The sequence below is a fragment of the Zonotrichia leucophrys genome, chromosome 6 (assembly GCF_028769735.1).
Source record: "Zonotrichia leucophrys gambelii isolate GWCS_2022_RI chromosome 6, RI_Zleu_2.0, whole genome shotgun sequence".
NCBI classification, from domain to species: Eukaryota; Metazoa; Chordata; class Aves; order Passeriformes; family Passerellidae; genus Zonotrichia; species Zonotrichia leucophrys.
Genome location: NC_088176.1, coordinates 14,023,689 through 14,044,679, shown reverse-complemented (window position 1 = coordinate 14,044,679; position 20,991 = coordinate 14,023,689). Strand labels below are relative to the sequence as shown.

The window sequence follows — 20,991 nt, the reverse complement described above, 5'->3', positions numbered from 1 at the left end:
CCATGCTCTGACAAGGGCCCCGCTGTTCAGGGCTGCAGCTGCTCCGCGGAAGTAAACAGGGCTGCTGCCAGCACATTCCTGCCTGCCGTCCTGCCCGACCCCTCCTGCCTGCACATCCCCCACAGCCGCAGGGGACACCCAGCAGCACCTGGGAGGGGTGGACATCCCCACAGCCCGCGGACCATGCGCAGCTGCCCCCGGCACGCACACCCTGCCCCGGTATGAAGGGAACGGGGAGCCACCACCCAGGCAAGCAAATATAATAAATGGCATTTATTAGCAAAATAAAGGACAGAAACTCTCACTCACAAGGCCCTTCCAGGTGGCCAGGGCCACCCCACACAGCCCCCCATGCTCTCTGCTGAGCTCCCTGCATCCTGCTGCTGCTCCTGCTGTGGCTGGCAGCCTCGGGGGTTCTGCCCTGGGCAGGGTGGGCAGTGCTGCCTGACAGCAACAGCATCCCCACAGCACCAACCAGCCCTCACGCTGCTCAGCCCTCTCGGTGAAGCAGCCCGGTGCTTTTGGACACGATGCAGAACGTGTCCCAGCTCTGAGACGCAGAGTGCTCTGCCCGCCTGCAGAGAGGGACATGGGCTCAAAGTGCAGCCTCCTGGCTCAGTCCCGGCCCTCCCAGGCATCCTCCCGCTGCTTGTTCTCCAGGCGCTTCCTCTCTGCAGAGACAAGGGGGTCAATGCCACACCCCCACCACCCCACCTCCCTGTGGACGTGGCTGGAGCCCACCCTGCTGCAGCCCCCTCTCACCCAGCACCCTGTGAGACAGAGCATGCAAGAGGAAGGCTCCCCTATACTGCAGCCCCTCCAAACTCACCTTGAGCCTCTTGCAGCTTCCTCCGCTCTGCATCTCGCTGGGCTGGTGTCTGCTTGCTCCGTACCCCCAGGGCACCAATCACCAGCCGCCGGGCCAGGACAGCTGATGTTTCAGGGCGCTCCTTGGCTGGCTGCAGGTACTCTGTGAAGATGGGGGACATTAGTGGGGCCTTCTGCGAGGGACAGGGCAGCTGTGGAGCCGTGCTGGCTGCCCCAACCCTTCCCAGTTATCAGGATTATGTTGCAGCACAAGCAGGATGGCACAAGCTGGCACAGGGCAGCACCACTCACCAGCAAATGCCCTGGCTTTGGCTTTAGAGGCGCGGGTGCCCTGGGACAGTGGGCGCGTCTTCACCATCAGGTGCTTGGTGCTGAGGGCATCGCGTGCTGCAGGAAGAGAGCAGCATGTCCACGTGCAGGGGCAGCCCCACGTCCAGCATCTGGCTGTGGGAGAGGGATGCCTCCTCTCTGCCCATCCCCAGCTGAACCAGGAGCAGTACCTGTTATGGGGCTGGAGAAGATGCCCAGGGCGTGCGTATCATCCACCCATTTAATATCAAAGCCCTTTTTCCTGCCAAAGAGAGGGAAGGTCAGCGAGGCACAGGCACCTGATGGGCAGCCATGTGGAGCAGAGCCCAGGCAGGGAAGCCCAGCACCAGGGACATGGAGCTGGCAGACTCACTGATAGCTGCAGAAGACACGCATGAGATCCTCGGTGCGGAAATCCGCGGGGAAATCGTAGATCTCGATGACGTGGGGCAGCTCATCGTCGCTGATGTCTGGAGCAGCAGGTTCCGCCCGATAGTAGTTGAAGCGGGGTGACTGCTGGCTCTCCTGGTGCTTCTCACCCCCTGAGAGCTGCAGCAGCAGGAGAGGCACAGCACTGAGCAACCCATGCCCACCTGCTTCACAGCAGTTCCTAACACGTGGCAAGTTCTCCCCAGAAAGTTGTCCAGACTCCTGCACCCCAGCCCAGCACTGCAGATGGATTCATGGCTTTGAGAATTAGCAGTTATCAACCAGGGCTCTCACACCAGGCACCTGCTTTTCCCATTACCAGCATTCCTTCACTTGCCACGCTCAGCGGCCAGGTCAGGGACATGGTAGGAATGGCAGGGATGAAACAGCACATGCATCTCCAAACACACCCCCCTTCCACAAGGATGTGATGACCTGAAATACCTTAGGGGAAAAACAAGGAGCAGGATAGTAATGCCAGGAGGAAAGATTGATGTCTCTCTGCTACATGGAAGCACCAGGCTCAGCACGCCCTGGCTGCAGCACATGCACTGGAGCAGCCTATCAGCAGCCCAGATGCCAAGATGAAAAAGACAGTGCTCCACTGAGGAGCAAGTTCTGCTGGTTAATCACCTGTGCACCTAGAAATTGATGTTTTATTTCTCATTTGAATTTGTCTGACTTCACTTTCCAGCTGGCAGTTCTTGTTCTGCCTCTCCGCCGGATTAAAGAACCCTCAGTCTCTGGTCTCCTCCCCATCACAGCACTTACTAATGTTAATCAAGTCCCTTCTCAATCTTCTTATTGATAAAATGGGTTGTGCACCTTTAGTACCTCACAGCGGGGCACTTTCTCCAGCCCTAAAAGATGATGTCTGTAGAGCTTTTCTACCATGCACATTTTACAGCCTTTATTTAAAAACACAGGCAGCAGCCTCCTGCTGCCACAGCACAACGGTGCATCCAGCCCCTGTTTCCCTGTGTCCCGCAGCACTGCCAGTGCCAGCTGGTCACCCAGCACCCTGTTCTGCCCAGTGGGCCACCCCGCATCCCTTGCTGAACCCTTGCTTTCGAAACCACGCCGCGCCAGTGGCCAAGGGGATTCACTGCCCTGCCTCAGCTGAGACCCCAGGCCAGGTGCAGCCCAAAGGCAGTGACAGCTCCTGTTCCCCTGGAGCGTGGGGCTGGCATGATGCCAAGGAATGGGCACATAACTCAGATGGGTTCCCACCCCGATCCCCTAAGCGATCATAGCAGAGCACACCACGACTGCAGGGTTAGAGTCCATAAATCCCAGCCAGCTCAGTCGATAAAAAGTGCTCATTCCGACAATTTTATGGGGAAGATGGATTCATGGCAGGTAAGGGGGTGCTGCCATAGCAGCTGGATGCCGGCGGAGGGTAGAGCTGAGTTATGGAGCTCACGGGAGGAGCCAGCACTGCCAGCAGAGCCTCCTGCCCTGCCATCACCCCCATGCAGGGCAGCACACCCATCAGGCACCCTGCGCCTGCTCAGGGAAGCAAGGGAGCCATTCCAGGCAGGATAACGCCCTGCAGTGCTGCTTGAGGGAGCAGAGCACTCAGGGAGTGCCAGGCAGCGGGGAGATGATTAGAGAGCAGGAGCACAGAGTGCCGGAGCAGCCCTTGACCTTCACAAATCACCAAGTGTGGCGGGGCAGGAAGGACAGGAGCCGTCTGGCAGCAGGGCTCAGCCACGCGGCAGGCACAGCTCAACAGGTCCCCAGCACAGCCCAGCCCAGCACAGCACAGCACAGCACAGCCCAGCACAGCCCAGCCCAGCCAGCCCAGCCCAGCACACAGCATGCCAGCAGCTCCCAGCCATGGGGCACAGCAGCCAGTGGGAGCCACAGTGCGGTCCCCAGCCCTGGCAGGCATCCTAGGGAGGGTACAGATGGATGAGTGCTGATGGATGGACAGACAGACGACAGGGAAAATGATGCCTGTCCATCACATCTCGCTGCCCTCTGAAGACACAGTCCTGCCAGAGCAGGTCGGGGGTCTGTGGCTGCTGGCTGACACCACAGCCCTGGGCACGCACGCATCGCGGCCCCTGCCATGCCGCACCGCCTGATGGAGAGTCCACAGAGCCCGCAAGGAAACGGGCACAGTGCTTAATTACTCTGTGTTCAAACTGATTTCTGCTCTGAATTTGTCTGGTTTCAGCTGCCAGCCAATGCTGCTCACTACAGTGGTTTTTTCCTGCTAGATTAAAGAGCCATTCGCTATCAGAAATCTCTCCTCCGCACAGAACGTCATAAATCTTGCTCTCTGCCAGCTCTCTGCATTGCATAAGGATTCGGTTTCGAGGAAGACGTTACTAATTTTCTTGTTCTTTATTTTAATTAACAACAGCTCCATCCTCCCAAGAGCCCATGCCCTCCCCAAGCAGCTACATCCACCTGCTGGGAGCTCGGAGGGCTCAGGAAGCATGAGGCACCATTGAATCTGCAGGGGACAAAGATGGCAACTTTTGATAAAACCCTATTTCAGGTTCTTTTTCACCCATTTTGGGAAGCTCCCTGGAAAGCTCAAACTTGTCTCAGGCTTGTGCACAAGGGAGCCAATACAGATAGTCCTTGGAGTGAGAGCCTGCACTGCACAGCACAGCCTTGCCTACGGCATCCTATGGCTGCACCTTCCCTGACCTTCCTCCCCTGAGGACAAAGCCATGTCCATGGCACCAGCTGACAGAAAGCCAGTGCCACCTGCACCAGCTGTCTCAGAACATCAGTGCTGTCCTCCTCACACTAGCACTCACCACAATCTCCAGTCTGGAGGGTGAGGGACAGTGGCTCGGGGGAGCACAGCTACGCAAGGATGGGAATACTCCATGTCCTTCCACATCCCCCAAATGCAAGCCCTCTGTGTCCCACTGTCTCAGCACTGTCCCAGGCTCCAAGAGGACACATCAGCCAGGCCTTGCAGACAAGGTGGGATCTGTGCCCCTCCGTAAGGTGCTCTAGAGTTAACCTGATCCCTTCATACACACTGTTATCAAGGCACCACCCATCACCTCACACCCTGCTTCCAGCCAAGGATAGGCAGACACTGGATGTAACAATATTAATGTTGTTTGTTTCTTCAGGAAAATTACCAGTTTGACGCTACTGATTTAAAATGCAATAAGGGATATCCAGCCTTGCTGCAGGAACTGAGCTTTCCTTGTGAATGGTGTGGGTCCTGGCACCAAGCAGCCAAGTGTAGTAAATTCAGCAGCATGTGTGCAGGAGGGAATGGCAATGAGCCACAGCTGATTAAGAAGCCATAGTTTCGAGGAAACATCCTGTTGCTGTTTCAATGGGAACCCATACATCTCAGCCCATTTCTTTATCATCAGCCCTGGTCTCATGAGGGTGCAGTTGCAGTTTACATTTCAGCAGGTTTTACTGGGCACACCTTAAGTACTACAGAGGAGAAATCACCCCAACCTTCCCCAGCAATGCCGGATGGGATAGGACAGATGGGAACATGGAGATCCAGGTGTTTTGGGAGCACAGGGGAAGGCTGGCTCTAAGAGCAGGCAGCACAGCCAGCCAGGCTGGCCATGCCCTGGGTACAGCCCACCCACCCAATGCACTCACCCCAGAGAACACAGGAACACATCCCCCTCATCCCAGTGGGCACCAGCCACCCACCGACCCTGCCAATCCCCACAAACCCTGGCTAGCAGGGAGTACCTCCTCCAGCAGGCGTGGGTCCAGGCAGTCCCCATCATCGTTGAACAGCACATCCCAGCTCTCCTCAGCACCTGGGCTGGTCTGGCTCAGGGTTTCAGCACTGGCACTGCTCTGTCCTTCCATAGGGGAGCTGCTGTGGAGACCTCTCTCTTCTTTCTCAGCCTCCTGGTGCTTCTGCAGTGAGCCCACATCCTCATCTGGCTTTGCCAGCTCCTTGGCCCAGGATGCAGGTGAGATCCCCTCCATGCCATGGCACAGCTGCTCTAGGGGCACTGGGGGCTCACAGCTTTCCAGAGGTGCTCCCTCCCACGGGCTGCTCTCAGATCCAGCACTGCTATCTGTGCAGGCACAAGTGCTGCCTGCTTCCACTACAGCAGGCACCCGGTCACCCTCCCCTCTGGGACCCCCAGCACCAGCAGTGCTCTCCTCCATGGCAGGCTGGGATGGGCTGCCCATGCCCTGCTGTGGGGTGCTCCCCCCTGGGAGCACTGGAGCATCGCCCATGCTGTCCCCCAGAAACACAGGCTCACAGCTGGCTCCTGGTGCACACAGGGTGCTCTCCCCAGGAACCTCAGCTCTGCCTCCCCACGTCTCCTCTGCCTCTGGCACCCCAGTGGCACAACCCTCGCTCTGCTCTGCCAGGAGAGACCTCTGCTCATCCCTCTCCTCCTGCCTCTCCTCCTCCCAGGTTTTCTGACCCACTGTCTCCTCCACTAACTGGGGCACCCTGCTATGGCTGCCCACCCCTGCTGACTGCAGGACAGCCTCTCCCAGGCTTTGGGAGAGGTCCTCAGCTGGATCTGGGGTGCTGTCCCCCAAGTGCTCCGACATGCCACTCAGGCCTGTCTGACAAACCAGTGTTGGGCTAGCAGCGGGTGTTGGGCTAGCGGGGTCATCCCCGGGCTCAGGGGGAGCCTTCACAGCCTCAGCCTGGGCATTCAGTGTGGATGGAGGGTCAGGCTCAGTCCTTATCACCCTGTGGTTGTGGCTGAGCTGTGCAGGTTCTTCGTGAGATGCTTTGTCCTGCCTGTCCCTGTGCTGAGCAACAGCTGGATCTGGGCATGGCTCACACATGCTGGGCGATGCCTCCAGCCTTTCCAGCGCAACAGGGCAGCTGCCTCTTGTCCTATGGCTGTGCCTGGCAGAGGCTGCCCGCAGCTCCTTTGGGCCGGCATCCACCTTGCTCTCCTTCCTCGCCGCCCTGCCTGCCTGTGTCCTGGCTCGGGGGCTCGGCCTCTGCCCCTCGCCCCCAGCCGGGTCCTGCAGCAGCCGGTGGTTCTGGGGCTCGTGGCGGTGCCCGGCCCCCCGCACGTCCCCTGCCGCTCGCGCCTCTCGCTCCCGCCGTGCTTTGGGCACGTAGAGAGCCATGTCGGGCTTCCTGCGGCGCGCCCGGCCGCCCTCGGCCTCCTGCTGCATGGTGCCACCGTGCCTGCAAGAGAGAACAGCGTCACTGTCCTGCCCGCGGCCCAGCAGCCCCAGGCTGAGAGCACGGGGGGAGCCCTGCCCAGCTCACTGGGTCGGGGTCCCAGCACCCACCCTGCTCCCCCAGCAACTGGCACACAGTGATCGATTGTGCAGTCCCAACACAACCCCACAGCAGCGTATCTGCAGACAGGGTTTGGGGCCTGGAGCACCCCACAGCCCTACAGCCTTTGGTGGGGTGCACCCAGCTTAGGGGAAGCAGGGAAATCCTGACAGAACCACTGGCCCAGCTCCAGCAGCTGCTACCTGGGACCCTCAAGCCCAAGGGACCAGCGTCTGCAGCTGAAGCAGAACACTGAGACCACGCACTACTCAGCCATCAAAAACCACAGAGGAGCCTGAGGCGGCCACAGAACAACAGAAAGCAAACCCCAGCACAGGGATACCCTGGCACAGGACCATGGCATGATGCAGCCCTGCTCACCTGCTGCCCCATCCCAACAGAGATTTATTTTTCATCATCTTTGGCAGAAGCAGGCACACCACAAGCGGCCAGGCCCCCTGCCCCATAAATATGCATCAGACAGGGTTTATGGAGACGGATGGTGCGGGGGGCTGCACTGTGGTTGAGGGGAAGGCAGAGTGGGGCTGGGCTGGGGCCCCATGATTAATCACTGCCCACTCTGTTTAGGGGGATTCATCACAGGCCGCTGTCAGGTAAATCACTGGAAAAACACCTCTTCAGTAATTAATGTGAAGTGACGGATGGACAGCCCCTGGGCCCATTAATCTGGACCATCAGCGCCGACCGAGATTATGAATGTCAGGATGCATAAACTGCCGGCAGATCAATAGGGCCAGGAACCCATCCAAGGCTCTCATTTCCGAGGCACCTCCGGTGCATTAGGCTCCCCTGCACACAGCCCCTGACCGAGGCGCGAACGCTCCCCGTGGCCCCGCACCAACAGCAGCAGTGGTGCCAGCAAGGCGAGGGGAGGCCAACCACGGCTGCAAAGTGGCTGGGGCTGCCCACGCCACACAGCACCATCCCCTCTGTGATGGATGGACAGACCTTTGCCTTGGCATGATGGATGAGTCTCCCATGGCTCTCTGGAAACCACTGGAAAAGCCCAGCAGGGCACTACCCCCAGTATGACCGCAGTGCCTGTGCCTGCACCTCATGCTGCAAGTGGGCAGGAACAGGAGGTGCAGGAACAGGAGGTGCAGGCACGGATGCTGTGATGATGCTGAGCACCATCCCAGGGCTGCCCCAACCATTTTTCTGTCTCCGTAGCTCCTGTCATTTTTCCCCCCCTCTTTGATACACTAATTTTGCTGGCAGAACGATCCCCTTTATCTTTATCGACCGCAAGAAAGGAATGTATCCTACAAACCTTCCAAGGACTGGATTAGTCATTTTTCAACACTGAGGCATTATACATTTTCTCACCAAGTGGCAGCCCGAGTGCCAAAGGGGAGGGGGCACTGGAAGCCCCTCTGGCACCACCATTTCCAACCACAGATAGCTTCCAACTGCACTGAAGCATGATCTGCTGAAGGACTCTTCCCAGCCAAGCCCAAGAGTCCCAGGCCATGGCTCATTGCTGAAGGAGTTGTGGGGGTCAGTGATCTCCCCAGGCTCTCCTTCCCGACAATTCCCAGCACGGGGAGCAACCAGAAGCAGCACTGCTCCATGCAGATCCCATGTCACCTCCAAGAGCCTTTGCACATAGGATTTATGGGCTCCTCAAAAACCTGCTATTCACCTTGCCTCACCCTCCAAAGCAGATGGTGCAGCATTAGCCAGACGGCTGGTGCTGGGAGCATCCTCTCCCTGCACAGCTTTGCCTCTGCCTGCCACACACTGCTGGGGAGGAGCTGCTTCCTGCAGCCTGGGAAGAGGCACGGCAGGGTGGTAGATGACCCACACTGGCAGGGACGCTGCAGAGCTTTGTTTTTGTCCCACAGGGCAGCACAGCCCCTGCCCCCAGCCTATCAAACACTTCATCAATGCCACAGCCACGGGTCAGCACCAACTAATTTCATGCTCTGGGAGGCAGAGCAATGGCCCTGGCTTTGGGTCTCATTCACACTACACTAGGCAGGGCAACCCTACCACTTCCAGAGTCTGGGACCAAGCCTGCCCCACAAAGACAGGCAGCAATGAGCAGTGCATCCCCAAAAAGGCCTGTGCTGCCCAAGATGCTGTCTTGTTTCATGGACCTGTCTAGCAAAACAACTCAGCACTCCGGCACCAAGCAGGGAAAGGCCATGACACCATGGCAAAAGTGGTGATGGGAGTGCTGCCCAGCTGTCTCCCACGTAAAGCCAACCAGCCCAGCACAACACAGCCTAGCATGGCCAGGAGGGTGCTGGATCATCAGTCAGGAGGCAGCCAGAGCTCCCTGAAGGCACAGGCTCCTCTCACACTGCTCCCAGGAACACAACAATCTGCTCACAGGGAGCCTGTGCTCATGGTATGCATTGGTGAGGTCTCAGCGAGCTGCCTGCTCGGGTGCCAGCCTGTGCTTCTCCTCTATCGAACATCTGCAGCACACATGGGCAGCATCTTCTCCCTGACCTCTCCCCCTGTCCTGTCGCGGGAAGGACCCCACAAACAAGAGCAAGCCAGCCAAGAGCGTGGGAACAGGCAGGGATGCTGCTGGGCTGTGGTGCTCATGTGGAACATGGCAGCTCCTGGAGAAGTCCCAGTGGCACACAGCACCCTCTCAGCAGGCTGCTGCATTTCCTGGCAGGGAGCTGTATTTTTAGCCTTCGAGGTTTCTAATTCCACCCAATCCATATTCCCATCGATAGAGCAGATAACCTTAAAGCCTTGGCAGTGAACAGGGATGGCAACAGTGGGGGACCAGGAGCCTTGGGGGACCTCACGCAGCCTTGGCATGCAGCTCGCACACCACAATGTCACTCTTTACAGCCTGCAGCAGATTGGGCCCTTTGAAGGGGAAAAAAATAACTACAATAACAAGATTAATAAAAAGGCAGGTACAAGGAGATTCTAAACAGCTCCACTGGGGAACCTCACACTTGCAGGACTCATCCCATGCCAGGCACGTGCCATGGCACACTTACCAACTGCACAACCAGCCCCTGGCAGCCCAGGCAAGGACTGTCAGAGGTTTTGGCTGCCCTGCACCTCTCCTGCTCCCAGCAGAGCTCCAGCCCAGGCCACCTGGCTCAACAGCAGCAACAGGGCCAGGAAAGGACCTGGATACGTGGTGGAGACAGAGCAAAGGCATGAACACAGCCACTGGCACAGGGCAAAGCAAAGCATTCAAAGAGCAAAAGGCTGCATCCACAGCTTTTTAAGGCATCCTGTCCCCTGCTGCCAGGAGAAAGAGCTCTCCAGCAGCCACACAACACTGGCTGTGTGAGGAGGTGTCAATAGCATCAGAGGCACTGAGATTTCAATCGTGCCTTTCACTTGCAATACTCTTAGGAGACACCTGGAATAGATGCTCTTAGGAGATACCTGGAAGAAGAGAAGGTGAACATTCCAGACAGGAAGATGATTTGAAAGTCAATAGTGTCCCCTCACAGCTGCAGGGGGGCACGGGAGAGGGAAGGGACAACAAACCAGCAGAAGGAGTTAACAGCCAGAATGCTAAGGGGAATACAAAGGACTTTACAAATATAACCAGGCAGAATCAGCACAAAAGTGAAAAGGTCTATTAATAAACAAGGAGGGAGAGAAAATTAATGATGTCTCAAAAATAAAGATGACTCAAAAGGGAAAAATCACTGTTTTTAAACAGAAAAATGCAAATGAGGCAGAGGTCTTGCAAAAACAGCTGCAGCAAAAGCAAAAACAGTATGTCCACACAGACACAGTCACCTGGCCAGCCTGGCCAGTGCAGAGATGAACCTATTAACCTGCTGACACACAGTGCCAAGGAGAAACCAGGGCCCGAGCAATGGGTACAGCCAACAAGGCACTGGTTTTCTCTGCAAGAAAGAACAACACAACCAGAGCTGAGAACAGGACAAACCCTGTTCCTATCCTCAGTGCAGAACAAAACTGGCAGTTAAAGGAGCCAGCATACCTGCACAATGAATGAGGGACATTGGCTTGCCCAGAGCTATTTCAGAAGAATCACTGGGCAAAGCTTTTTGGTGAGGCAAGCAAGAGCCAACTTAGCTGAACTTCAGGGTCTCGTTTTACAGCATCTCTCAAACCTCTACTTGAATAATGAATTGTCATTAGATGATACTGAGCAGTGAGCTGTTGTAAACACCATCCAGAGAAGACGCCGTTGAAAGGATCCAAGAAATGTAAGCAGGAAACAAAGCAAGACCTAGCCTGGGAAAATGAAGTTAAAATAACCCAAAGTAGCTACCCAGGGAGCAAGAGCAGCCTGAAAAGCAAGGCCCAGAGCCCTCCAGTGCACTTACACCAGGAAGCAAGTGACTGGGATGACCACCCTAAAATGTGCAAGAGGCGTATCTGGTCACCAGCATCGTGCCATGGGCCACAGCAGGCAGCACACAGAACCACAGGTGGTGTGAAGGATACACGAGGACGCCAGGGGCCTGCAGGCAGCCATGAAAGGCAGTGCCCAGCACGTGTGAGCAGCAGACACCTGTTTTACACGGCACGGCTGAGTGGCGCACCGAGCACCCAGGAACGCGTGCAGCTCTCCTGCACCCAAGGGGTGACACACGGCCCTGTGACTGTGCTGGGAGAGCTATGGGGTCTGCAGCGGGCCCTTATCCGGCATCCCGGGGGCTGCCTGCCGGCGGACTGGGGAGGACGGGCTTCAGCCGGGGATCAGCGCTTGGACAGGGCGAGGGGAGCAGGGCTGGGGACAGGGAAGGGACAGGGGATAAGGATAAGGGCTGGGACACCAGGGTAAGGGAGAGCGGGGCAGCGCCGGGAGTGGCCAGGGTGCGCACCCCGGGCCGCTGTGCCCCGGTACCGAGCGCCCCGCCGCGCCGGGCCGTGCTGGGCCGCGCCGGGCCGCCCGCCAGGCCGCCGCCGTTACCCGTGGCCGCGCCGGGTCCCCCGTCGCTCCGCGCCGCGCCGCCGCTTCCGCCGCGCCGAGCCCGCCCCGCCGAGGGGAGCGCCGGGACCTGTAGTGCGGCACCGGCAGCGCGGCCCCGCGCCCGCCCCGCCCCGCCGCCACTCCTCCCCGCGGCCCCGGGCACTCGGGCCGGTGCCGCCGGCGCTCCTCTCCGCGGCCCTGGGCACACGGGCCCGTACCGCCGCCGCCGGGGCGCACCGTGCTCTGCTCGGCACCACGGGCGGCCACGGTGCCGCGGCGGGCCGTCCTGCCCCGGCAGCAGCCTGCAGCCGCAGGAAGGAGGCTCCGTGGCTGGGATGGTGGGTCACACAGCGGGCGGGAGCCGTGGTGCTCGCTGTGACCGGGCGGGCACACGTGGGGACACCGCTCTAGGAAGGCTTCGGGCCAGCCGGTGCGGCGGCCCGAAGTTTGGCCGATGGGCAGCGGGCCCGCTCCCCGCTCCAGGACCTCCTTGCTACCGAGCCGAAGCTCTCCGATGCAGTTTCCGTCCGGCTGTATCCCAGCCAGCTTCATGGGGGGTATCGGAGGTGATCCGGGCAGAGCAATGTCCCACGGCGTGCACGCTGCTGCCCGTGCGGGGCCGGGCAGCCGGGGGCCGGAGCGGCTTCTGCAGCTCCCTCTAGACTGAAGCTGCCGAGGGACAGGGGAACAGTCACGGGCCACCCTGGCAAGGTGCCACTGAGGCATCACACACAGCGTCCCTGAATGGAGCTATGCCGAGCACCTTATCCCTCCTTAGGTGCACTTACAAGGCTGGGACTGCTGATGCCTGAAGTCTGGGATACCCTGAAGTACTCGGACCTTCCTGAGTGCCCAGGGTGGGTCCCAGCACAGCCCCAGGGGCTCAGACTAGGGTATGTCCAGTCATCCCACCTCAGACAGATGCCCCTGCTCAGGTCAAGGAAAGCTCACGTCAGGCAGGGCCACGCAGCATCCCCTGGAATCGGCCCCTCTCCCAGCCTCATGTGGCACACAGGGGACCATGTTCCCTCTCACAGGTAATCGATGGCAGCAGATCCTGATCGCTTTCATTATTATTATTTTCTTATGCATGTGCGCACAGGAGATTTATCGCCAGCTATGGAGGCAAAATCAATTATTCATGTTATAAATTAGAAAATGATTTATGTTTGTGGGAGGCCAAGCAGCGTGGAGCCCCTGGCCACGTGGGAGCTGGGTTTGTCTGGGAATGGCACCAGACAGCCCCTGCCAGCACTTACCTGCTTTCTCCATCCCTTCTGTTCCTTGGGTGCCCTACCCAGGGATGCCCCCATCCTGTCACAGGGTGACCCAAGGATGGTGACTGGCAGGCAGCATCCAGCCTCTCCCACTCTGTAAATCCAGGTGTGAGAGCACGAAGAAGGTTGGGGACTGCCATGGCCCGGTCACCCTGGCCAATGCAACAGAATGATGCTCCACAGCAGTTTCCATGGCAGCAGTAAAACAGTCCAAGCACTGCAAGGTGTGGGCTGCAGAAGGACCCCCTTCTTTTTGTCCACTAGAAACAGAATCTCATGTCCTCTCCAGCCTCAGCCACTGTGTCTGTGCTTCTGCTTCCCTCAAAGGACGCGTTGGTACCCTCCAGATTGCCACCCATGGGGACAGAAACCCACTGCATCACTAACACCCCTATGCTCCCCAGGAAAGGGCAAATGGGTCAGGGCATCCCACCTGAGCTGGTCCCTGAGCTACCCCAGAATACTAGTGTAGGGTTTGGCTTGACTATGGCTCAGCTTCTCCTGGGCTAGAGTGGTCTGAGGGGTCCTGGGAGTCTTGCCAGGCATGGAAATCCCACTCCCTAAAGGCTGACTCTGGTTCCGCGTAGAGCAGGGTGGCACTGGGCTCCCACTGCTCCCAGTTTTGGGACAGGGGTCACCTGTTGCTGCCTGCTCTGCCCCCAGCCTGGCCATGCTGGTGGGAGCTCCAGTATCCCATCAGTGGTCCCAGTGCCTCGGTCCAAAACCCGCTGCCCATGCTGTGTACCCAGCGGAGTGAATGCCGGGAACCAGCAGCCGCTCTCTACTGATAACTGGGATTGTTCTTGCTTCTGAAGAGCCTTGATCTAAAGCTGCCATGTCTGTGCCTCCCAGGGGACAGCACAGCAAGCCGGGAGCTGCTGCCTGGCTCTCCTTGTCTGTTTATCTGCAGCTGCATCAGCTGGGGCCATGGGGAGGCACATGCTGAAAGGAGCAGTGCAGGAGAGAACGGAGCTGTTGGCAGCCCCAGATCTGGGGCTGATCTCAAGTGAGCTCTGCATACAGCTCCTGCTTGCACAGCATCGACTGGCTTGAGCCCTGGCCCTTGGAATGGAAAGGACAGCATGGGGCAACCTCAGCTCTCCCTGACCTCCTTTCTCTGTGAGCCCTGGAGCCTCTTCCCAGCCCCCAGAGAGCCTGCCAGTTCCTGTGACTCCCGGGGCTCTCAGGGAGCTGAGAACTTGCGGGCTCAACATGCTCTGGGGGTGTCAGGGGGGCAGGGCAGGGCTGCTCCTCCCTGGCTCCTTGCCAGGGTTTGAGCAGGAGGAACATGGACAACCAGGCGTGGTCCGGGGACAGGGAACCACCTTGTCCACAGCCAAGGCTGTTGCATCCATGTCAGACCCCAGCCAGTCCTGGGGACCCTCTGGGACCACACATGGGTGCAGAGAGGTCCCTGGTTGCTCTGCTCTAGTCCTAAAGGACCCAGACAACCCAAGCAGTTCAGAGAACTGCCACCTGGAGCCCCACCAAGCTGTGGGCAGACAGGGAATGAATGAACCACCTTCTGGGGCTGAGCATTGCCTCAAGCATCTTGCAGCACCCTGGTCCCAGGGAGCACAGGGCTGGCCCGTGCTCGTGTGAGCATCCCTCTGATTTATTGCTGCAGAGCAAATGCTTACAGAGTGCTTCTGGCAGAGAAAAGCTCTGGGGAACCGCAAGGGGTGTGCAGGAACAACAGGGGAATCGGCTGTCAGCTCCAGGGGCAGGCAGAGCACCCGCAGCCCTGGGTCCCTCTCCCGTGCCTGGCCAGGGAACACGCTCAGCCTGTGGGGAGGGGACTGCAGAGAGCTCGAGGCTGGGGTGGGTTGGATCTGCTTTGCATTATCGCACGCAGCCCCTGCGGCTCGGCGGCTGTGACGGCGCTGGGCAGGGCAGGGCAGGGCGCTGCGGGCAGGGAAGCGGCGCGGCCCGAGCGCTGTGGGCTGCTGTGCAGGGGGAGCCGCGCTCTCCTGCTCCTGTTCTCCCGCACATCGACAATGAATAGGCACAGGAGGCAGCGCTTGTGCTGCAGGAATCAATACTGCTCCAGGAGCGGCCTGGGTGCTCCTCCCTGCGCTCCCGTGGGAGCCATCCCCAGCGTCTCTCCCACAGCTACCGCTGCAGCCTCCTTCGCTGCTGCCTGGCTCTCCAGCACTGAGCAGGACCTGCAGCACAGGGGTGACAGCACCGGGGCTGGGGAGCTTGCTAACCTGGATAGCCTGGATAGCCTGGCTCCTTTTGGAGAGGGGGAGAATACAAAGGAGAGGCCTCTTGTGACAGATCCAGGTTTTATGTTGACTCCAGTTGGCTCCCATCAGCACTGTCACAGCCCACTCTGCCAGTCCCTAGAAGGCACCAGGGCGCCCTGGCTGGCTCTAGCAGGCACAGATGCTGCCAGCAGGTGATTTCTGCCCAGCAGTGTTCAGGGATGTTACAACCTGAAGCAGCTCCCAATCTCACCCAGCGCTGGCTGTGGCAGAGCTGCTGCATCCAGTGCCAGCCCTGCCCCATGGGAAGGAACTCCACTGCTTTTGATAAGCTTTAATTGATTCATCAATGGGATCCACTTGGAGCTGATAAATCTTTCAGGAGTCCTGGCAGAGGAGGCTGAGCCGTGCAGGCTGGGCATTCCCCTGCCTCCTTGCAGCTGCACGGCTTCTCTGAAGCAGCTGGCTGCCCCAAGTGTTTCCTGCCAGCCCCAGCTGGCTGCAAGCAGCACCCCAGGTTCCCTCTCAGCCTGTTTGCTCTTTCCCAGCCAGGGATGCTGTCTGGGAGGGCTGAGCACAGTCTGATGCCTCCACCTTGCTGATATCCCTTGGCCAGGGAGCCCCATCCCAGTGCTTCTGGGGAGGGACAAAATTGTCCTTGGCTGAGAAGAGCTAATGGTTCCTCGCTCCATCACAGCACCAGCCAGGTCCTTCCTCTGTCTTCCTGTCCCCTCTCCTGGCATGGGACAGGGCAGTCCCCAGGCTGGGCACTGCTACAGGTGCATGTCCACACCAGACATAGCTCTGGGATCCCACGGGGACAAGTCCAGCTCGTCCCATAGGGCCCCGTCCTGCAGGGGGTAGTGGAAGGCTCTGACTCCCCCACGCTGTGTCCCAGCAGGTAGGAGGGAAGCAGGGACAGCGACTGCGAGCAGAAGGCAAGCACAGGCGGATCCGGTTACAGGCAGCACGGGGCAGAGAGATAGGCAGAGAACAGCAATGCAGCAAAAAGGGCTTTTAGTGATAATAAATAATTAACATTTCTAATGATGTCCCGGCGACAGGAAGAGTCCAAGCGGGGACCCGGGGGCACTGTGCACGGTGACAGGAGAGGCTGGGGACCGTGCGGGGTCCAGGGAGGCTGTGCAGAGACAGGGGCTGGGCTGTGAGAGAGAGCTGCAGGGCTGGGGGTCCCAGGGCAGGGGCTGGGCACCCCTGGAGACCCCTGGAGACCCCTGGGTGAGCAGTGCCTGGGATCCAGCATTCACACCCTGCTGCTGCCAAGGACACAGGAAACCTGTGAGGAAGAGGATTGGATTAATCTGGAAGGAGACTAGATTAAACAAACTTGGGGGTTAACCTGACTTTGGTGATGGTAATGCCTTCCCAGGGTTTGCTGGGTGCCCAGGGAGCACCTGAGAGGGATTCCTGCTGGCAGCAGGAGGGGACTGGGGAAGGGGGCTGGGGGAAGAAGCTCACAGGGAGCCGCTGAGATGGGTGACAGTCACCAGGTCACTGCCAGCCATGGCACAGAGACCCCACTCTGAAAGGTGTCCAGGGCACACGGGAGCAGTGTGATGGTCTGGGGTGCAGGACCAGAGACAGAGGAGGTCTGTGGGCAAGACAGGAGATCAGACACTGCTGGACAATGGCAGGGAGGGGACAGCAGGGACAAGAGGGATCAAGCAAGCGGCCATCTGAGCATGGGAGTCCATCACTGTGAGCCACCACACAACGGGCACTCAGACATGGGAGAGGCAAAGCAATCCTAGGAGGAGCCAGGAAGGCATTTCTGGCAGGACTGGGCACTTGCTTTCATGCCTGCCTGGGCCCCAAGGGACCTGCCTGTGCTGGAATCAGCCTGAAAGAGGAGCAGAGGTACCATGGGGCTGCCAGGGAGGCAGAGCCCAGGAGACCCGTGAAGGGAGGACAGCGACTCGTGCCCAGCACAGTGCAAGCTGTGGGGAAATGGAGCGCTCACTATAAATACATCAGCAGGGTAAACGCCAGGGAGGAGGAGAGCTATTTCAGCTAAAAGACAACATTAGCACAGGAACAACTGGGGATAAATTATCCATGAATACATTTACAGTGGAAATTAGACCCTCGGAGCAGGGATGTCCCAGCACAGCCCCTCCAGAGAAAAAAGCAGTGCCAGGCAAGAGCCAGGATCGGCTTGGCAGCCGAGGGACGCGCAGCGTGCAGTGGTGGCAGTGTGAGCCCTCTCCTTGTGTCAAAAAGCAGCAGGGGTATATGATGGGATGTTTGCATATCACTGCATGCACGTGTGAGTGCAGGTGTGTGTGTGTGCATGGTCTGCACACACATTTGGGTGGCACACTAAGTGCTCACACAGGCAGAGGGGGTGGCTGCTCACAGACTGTTGTGTGTGTGCATGTAGGTGCTCGTGAGTGTGCTGGCAGTATGTGTGTGTGTGTGTGCTGTGCACCCAGCACGCTGTGTGCAGGTGTCTGGCCCTCATAATGCTCTAGAAAGGGGAATGATGGCTCCAGTGAAGTATCCTGGATGTTAGTGCCTTCAGTCAGCATTCCTGTGCTCACCTGCACCCTGTTTGTATTGCACCATCTGAAATTTGCTGGAGGACATTTGCTGGATGAGTGCTCTATGAATCCAGCTGATCCTGGGTGGATTCCTGTCCCTGATCCTAGGTGGATTCCCTCCTGCTCCCAGAGCAGTACTGTCCCTGGCACTGCCACCACAGAGGCTTACTCTGCTTGGCAGTACCCTGTGCCACCCTTCTGCCCACTGCAATGCAAGTACGGGGCAGACTGGTCCCCACCTTCCTGCTGCCTTCTCCCCACGGAGAGCCTGGGGTGGCAGATGAGCCACCAGGCAGAGGGTCACCAAGAATCAGGACTGCTGGCTTTAGGAGAGTTCCCATTCCCTGGGAGCTGGGTCAGCATGGATGGGGCCCCAGGAGCAAGGGCCAGGGGAAACTGGGACATATTAGTCCTGGGGATGGGAAAGGGAGGTCCCAGATGTGCAGAGGTGGCTGGTACTCATACTGGCCCCGGCTCAGCAGATGAGCCTTCCCCCTCCTTCACACAGCCCTCAGTGGAGCGCAGCATCTCCCTTCCCCCCGCAGCGTGTCTGGCTGCTGCTCGCTCTAATTTCCTGTGCATTGTCCCCATCACCGTGCCACCATTCCCTGCACGTCCCACCCCCTCCGTGCACCACACTGCCAGGCTCCCTGTGCCCCAACGCCTGCGCCCTACCTCACTGCTCTGCAAACATCCCTGCCACTGTTCTCATGCATCCCAGCTCGTTCCACTGACGCTCCGTGCTTCCCTCTGCAGCCCCTTGCAGAGAGCTCTGTCACACCCCAAGGTGCCTGCCCCATTATGGCCCCAGTGTGGATGCATCCAGAGGGGTGGGATGGAGACACCTAGGGCAGCACAGGGCCCAGGAATGGGTGCAAGGATGTTTCTTATGGCTGTGGCTGTTGTTGTACCAAGGCATCTGCTGGCTGCAAAGAAATATCCTGGCAAGGTGGCAGCATCCATGGCAAGGGCACTGAGGAGCTCCAAAAGCAGCTATTGGGGAACACCCTGCAGCCCCAGGAGTGGAAAACCACCCTGCTGGGTGCCAGCAGCAGTGCCTGGGGGCTGCAGTGGGCAAGGTGCTCTCGGCCCATGTGTCCTGCTGGCACTCAGCACGTGTGTGCTCACAGGGAGCTGGGGGGTAAGCACACCCCAGGGACACGGCGTGTGCACCTGCGGGGCTGCACGTATGTGTGTATAGCACCATGTGCCCAGCCGTGCCCTGTGCCATGCACGCACCGATGCACATGCACAGCTGTACGGCTGCGAGGCTGCACAGCTGCAAGGCTGCATGGCTGCACAGCTGCACGGCTGCACGGCTGCACGTGTGCTGCACTGGCACACTGGCAGCCCCGCCTGCGTGTGTGTGTGCTCGTGGCCAGTGCCAAGCCCCGCTGTGCTGGCATGCTGGGTTTAGAGCCCCAGGGAGCCGGTGTGCCCGGTGCCATCCACAGTCCTGGCATGCTCGAGCTGGCTGCCTGCTGGCATGTGTGTTTGCTGTACCTGCCAGTCAGGGGGAGGGCAGTGGGAGCCAGCCTGCAGTTTGTACAAATAATTATCCGGGTGTTACCAAAGCTGGGATGAGGGAGCAGCTCGGCAGGAGGGGTGCTCACCCTGAGTGCACACACACTCATGCAGGGGTGCAGCCGGGCATGGGCTGTGGACACTGGCAGGCACAGCACACCCACAGCACTCACAGGAGCACACAAGCACGGCATTGCACATGTGTGGTGGTCACACTTGGGTTTGCTGGGCATCGTGGCTCAGCATGGCAAAGGCAGAGAGCTGGTGTGGTTCCTTCCTCATGGCAGTGCCCTGTAGCAGGCTCCCTGTGCCTGGATGCCAACATTCTGGCTGTGAGGACCCTGCAGCAGGCAGCCACGCAGCAAGCCTGGTGCTCAGCCAGGCACCCTGCAAGAGGGAGTCGTCAGCAATGAAATAAAGGGGTATTTGATGGCTGTATGGAAGCACCTTTGTGGGAAACAATCACTGGGACTGGAGAGCTCTTGAATCTAGCAGTGAAAGAAGAACGAGGAGCAACAGGCAGAAGCTGTAGCCAGACATGTTCAATGAGAAATAAGGGCTTTAGCAGAGGAGGTGATTAGCCACTTGAAGCAGCCAGAGTGGCATGAGTTCCTGCTGTCTTCCAACATGTCTCTGCTGCTGTCTCTCACAGTGCTCACAGACCCAGACTCTGTGCTGTGAGCACTGCGAATGTGCCACACTAGGGTGACCTGGTAGCCTTGTGCCCTGCCAGTGCAGTCCCAGTCCCCACCACAGCCACTTTGTGCTTCCAGAGACACACAGAGAGCTCTGTGCCCAGCCCCTCAGGAAAACAGGCTGGGAAAGGCAGGCTTGCACAAATGCCATCGTGCCTGGGGCATCCACTGGCTACAAGTTTTTGGGCAAGTCAGTGCCTTGCATGACCTAAGATGGGGCCTTTCTTGGAGTTCAGGCTGGCTGCCATGGCACAGCCACCCCTGGGGCCCCTGCAGAGAGAGATGGTGATGTGCAGGGTGATGACACAGGCAGGTGCTGACCCCTCGGGGTGTGGCTGAGTGTTGGATTCATAGAACAATAGAATGGTTTGGGATGGAAGGGACCTTAAAGACCATCTAGTTCCAATCCTCCTGCCATGGACAGGGATGCTGCCTACTAATCCTGCTGCCATGGACAGGGATGCTGCCTACTAGATCAGGTACCCAGGACTCCATCCAACTTGGCCTTGAACATTTCAAGGGATGGGTCACCTAAAACTTCTCTGAGCAACCCATTCCTGTGTCTCACCATTGTCATTGTGAATAATTTCCACCTAACATCTTATCTAGATCTCCCCTCTTTTAGTTTAAAACTGTTCTCTCTTGCCCTTCCAAGATAGTGTTGCACCAGGGGCGTGCCCAGCTCCGCTCTCTTTCCTCCTCCTGTGCCCGACCTCCGCCGCCCCCAGTGCGGGTCAGGCCCCTGGTTCTGCTCGGTTCATCACGCCAGCGGCCCTTGCAGGAGCTGGGGAGCCGTGCCCAGCCATGGCCCGAGCGCTCCCCATGCAGCACCCCGGAGGGCCCGCAGCGAGCCGGGACACGCTGCCCGCCGTGAACGTGCAGCTCTCTCGGCCTTGGCTCCGACATCCCGGGACGCCCCCTCCTCCCAGTACCGGTGCCCGGGGCGATGCTCGCCGTGCCCCCCCGCAGCACCGCGGGGCCGGACCTGGCTGCGGGCGGCCCCACCCCGCGCTCCCCATTGGCAGCGGCGCCCCCGCCCC

The 20,991-nt window shown here is 59.0% G+C and overlaps 1 protein-coding gene across 1 annotated transcript; it reads right to left on the bottom strand.

The window, feature by feature from the left end:
- Positions 1 to 267: 267 nt before the first annotated feature.
- R3HCC1L (R3H domain and coiled-coil containing 1 like) lies at positions 268 to 20,857 on the bottom strand. The gene is made up of 11 exons (XM_064716952.1): positions 20,665 to 20,857; positions 15,988 to 16,096; positions 14,605 to 14,749; positions 12,091 to 12,356; positions 11,688 to 12,017; positions 5,263 to 6,691; positions 1,511 to 1,686; positions 1,329 to 1,399; positions 1,120 to 1,215; positions 830 to 970; positions 268 to 671 (listed from the first exon to the last, which is right to left on the bottom strand). The coding sequence occupies exons 1-11, from the start codon at positions 20,855 to 20,857 to the stop codon at positions 616 to 618; spliced, it is 3,012 nt and encodes a 1,003-aa protein (XP_064573022.1). The 3' UTR covers positions 268 to 615.
- Between the last annotated feature and the right edge of the window lie 134 nt (positions 20,858 to 20,991).

Coding starts and splice junctions, on each gene's coding strand:
- R3HCC1L (XM_064716952.1), bottom strand. CDS start 20,857: ATGTCGGAGCCAAGGCCGAGAGAGCTGCACGTTCACGGCGGGCAGCGT. Junction 12,018..12,090: donor CCCGAAGCCTTCCTAGAGCG/GTGTCCCCACGT, acceptor CCACCATCCCAG/CCACGGAGCCTCCTTCCTGC. Junction 672..829: donor GAAGCTGCAAGAGGCTCAAG/GTGAGTTTGGAG, acceptor TTGTCTCTGCAG/AGAGGAAGCGCCTGGAGAAC.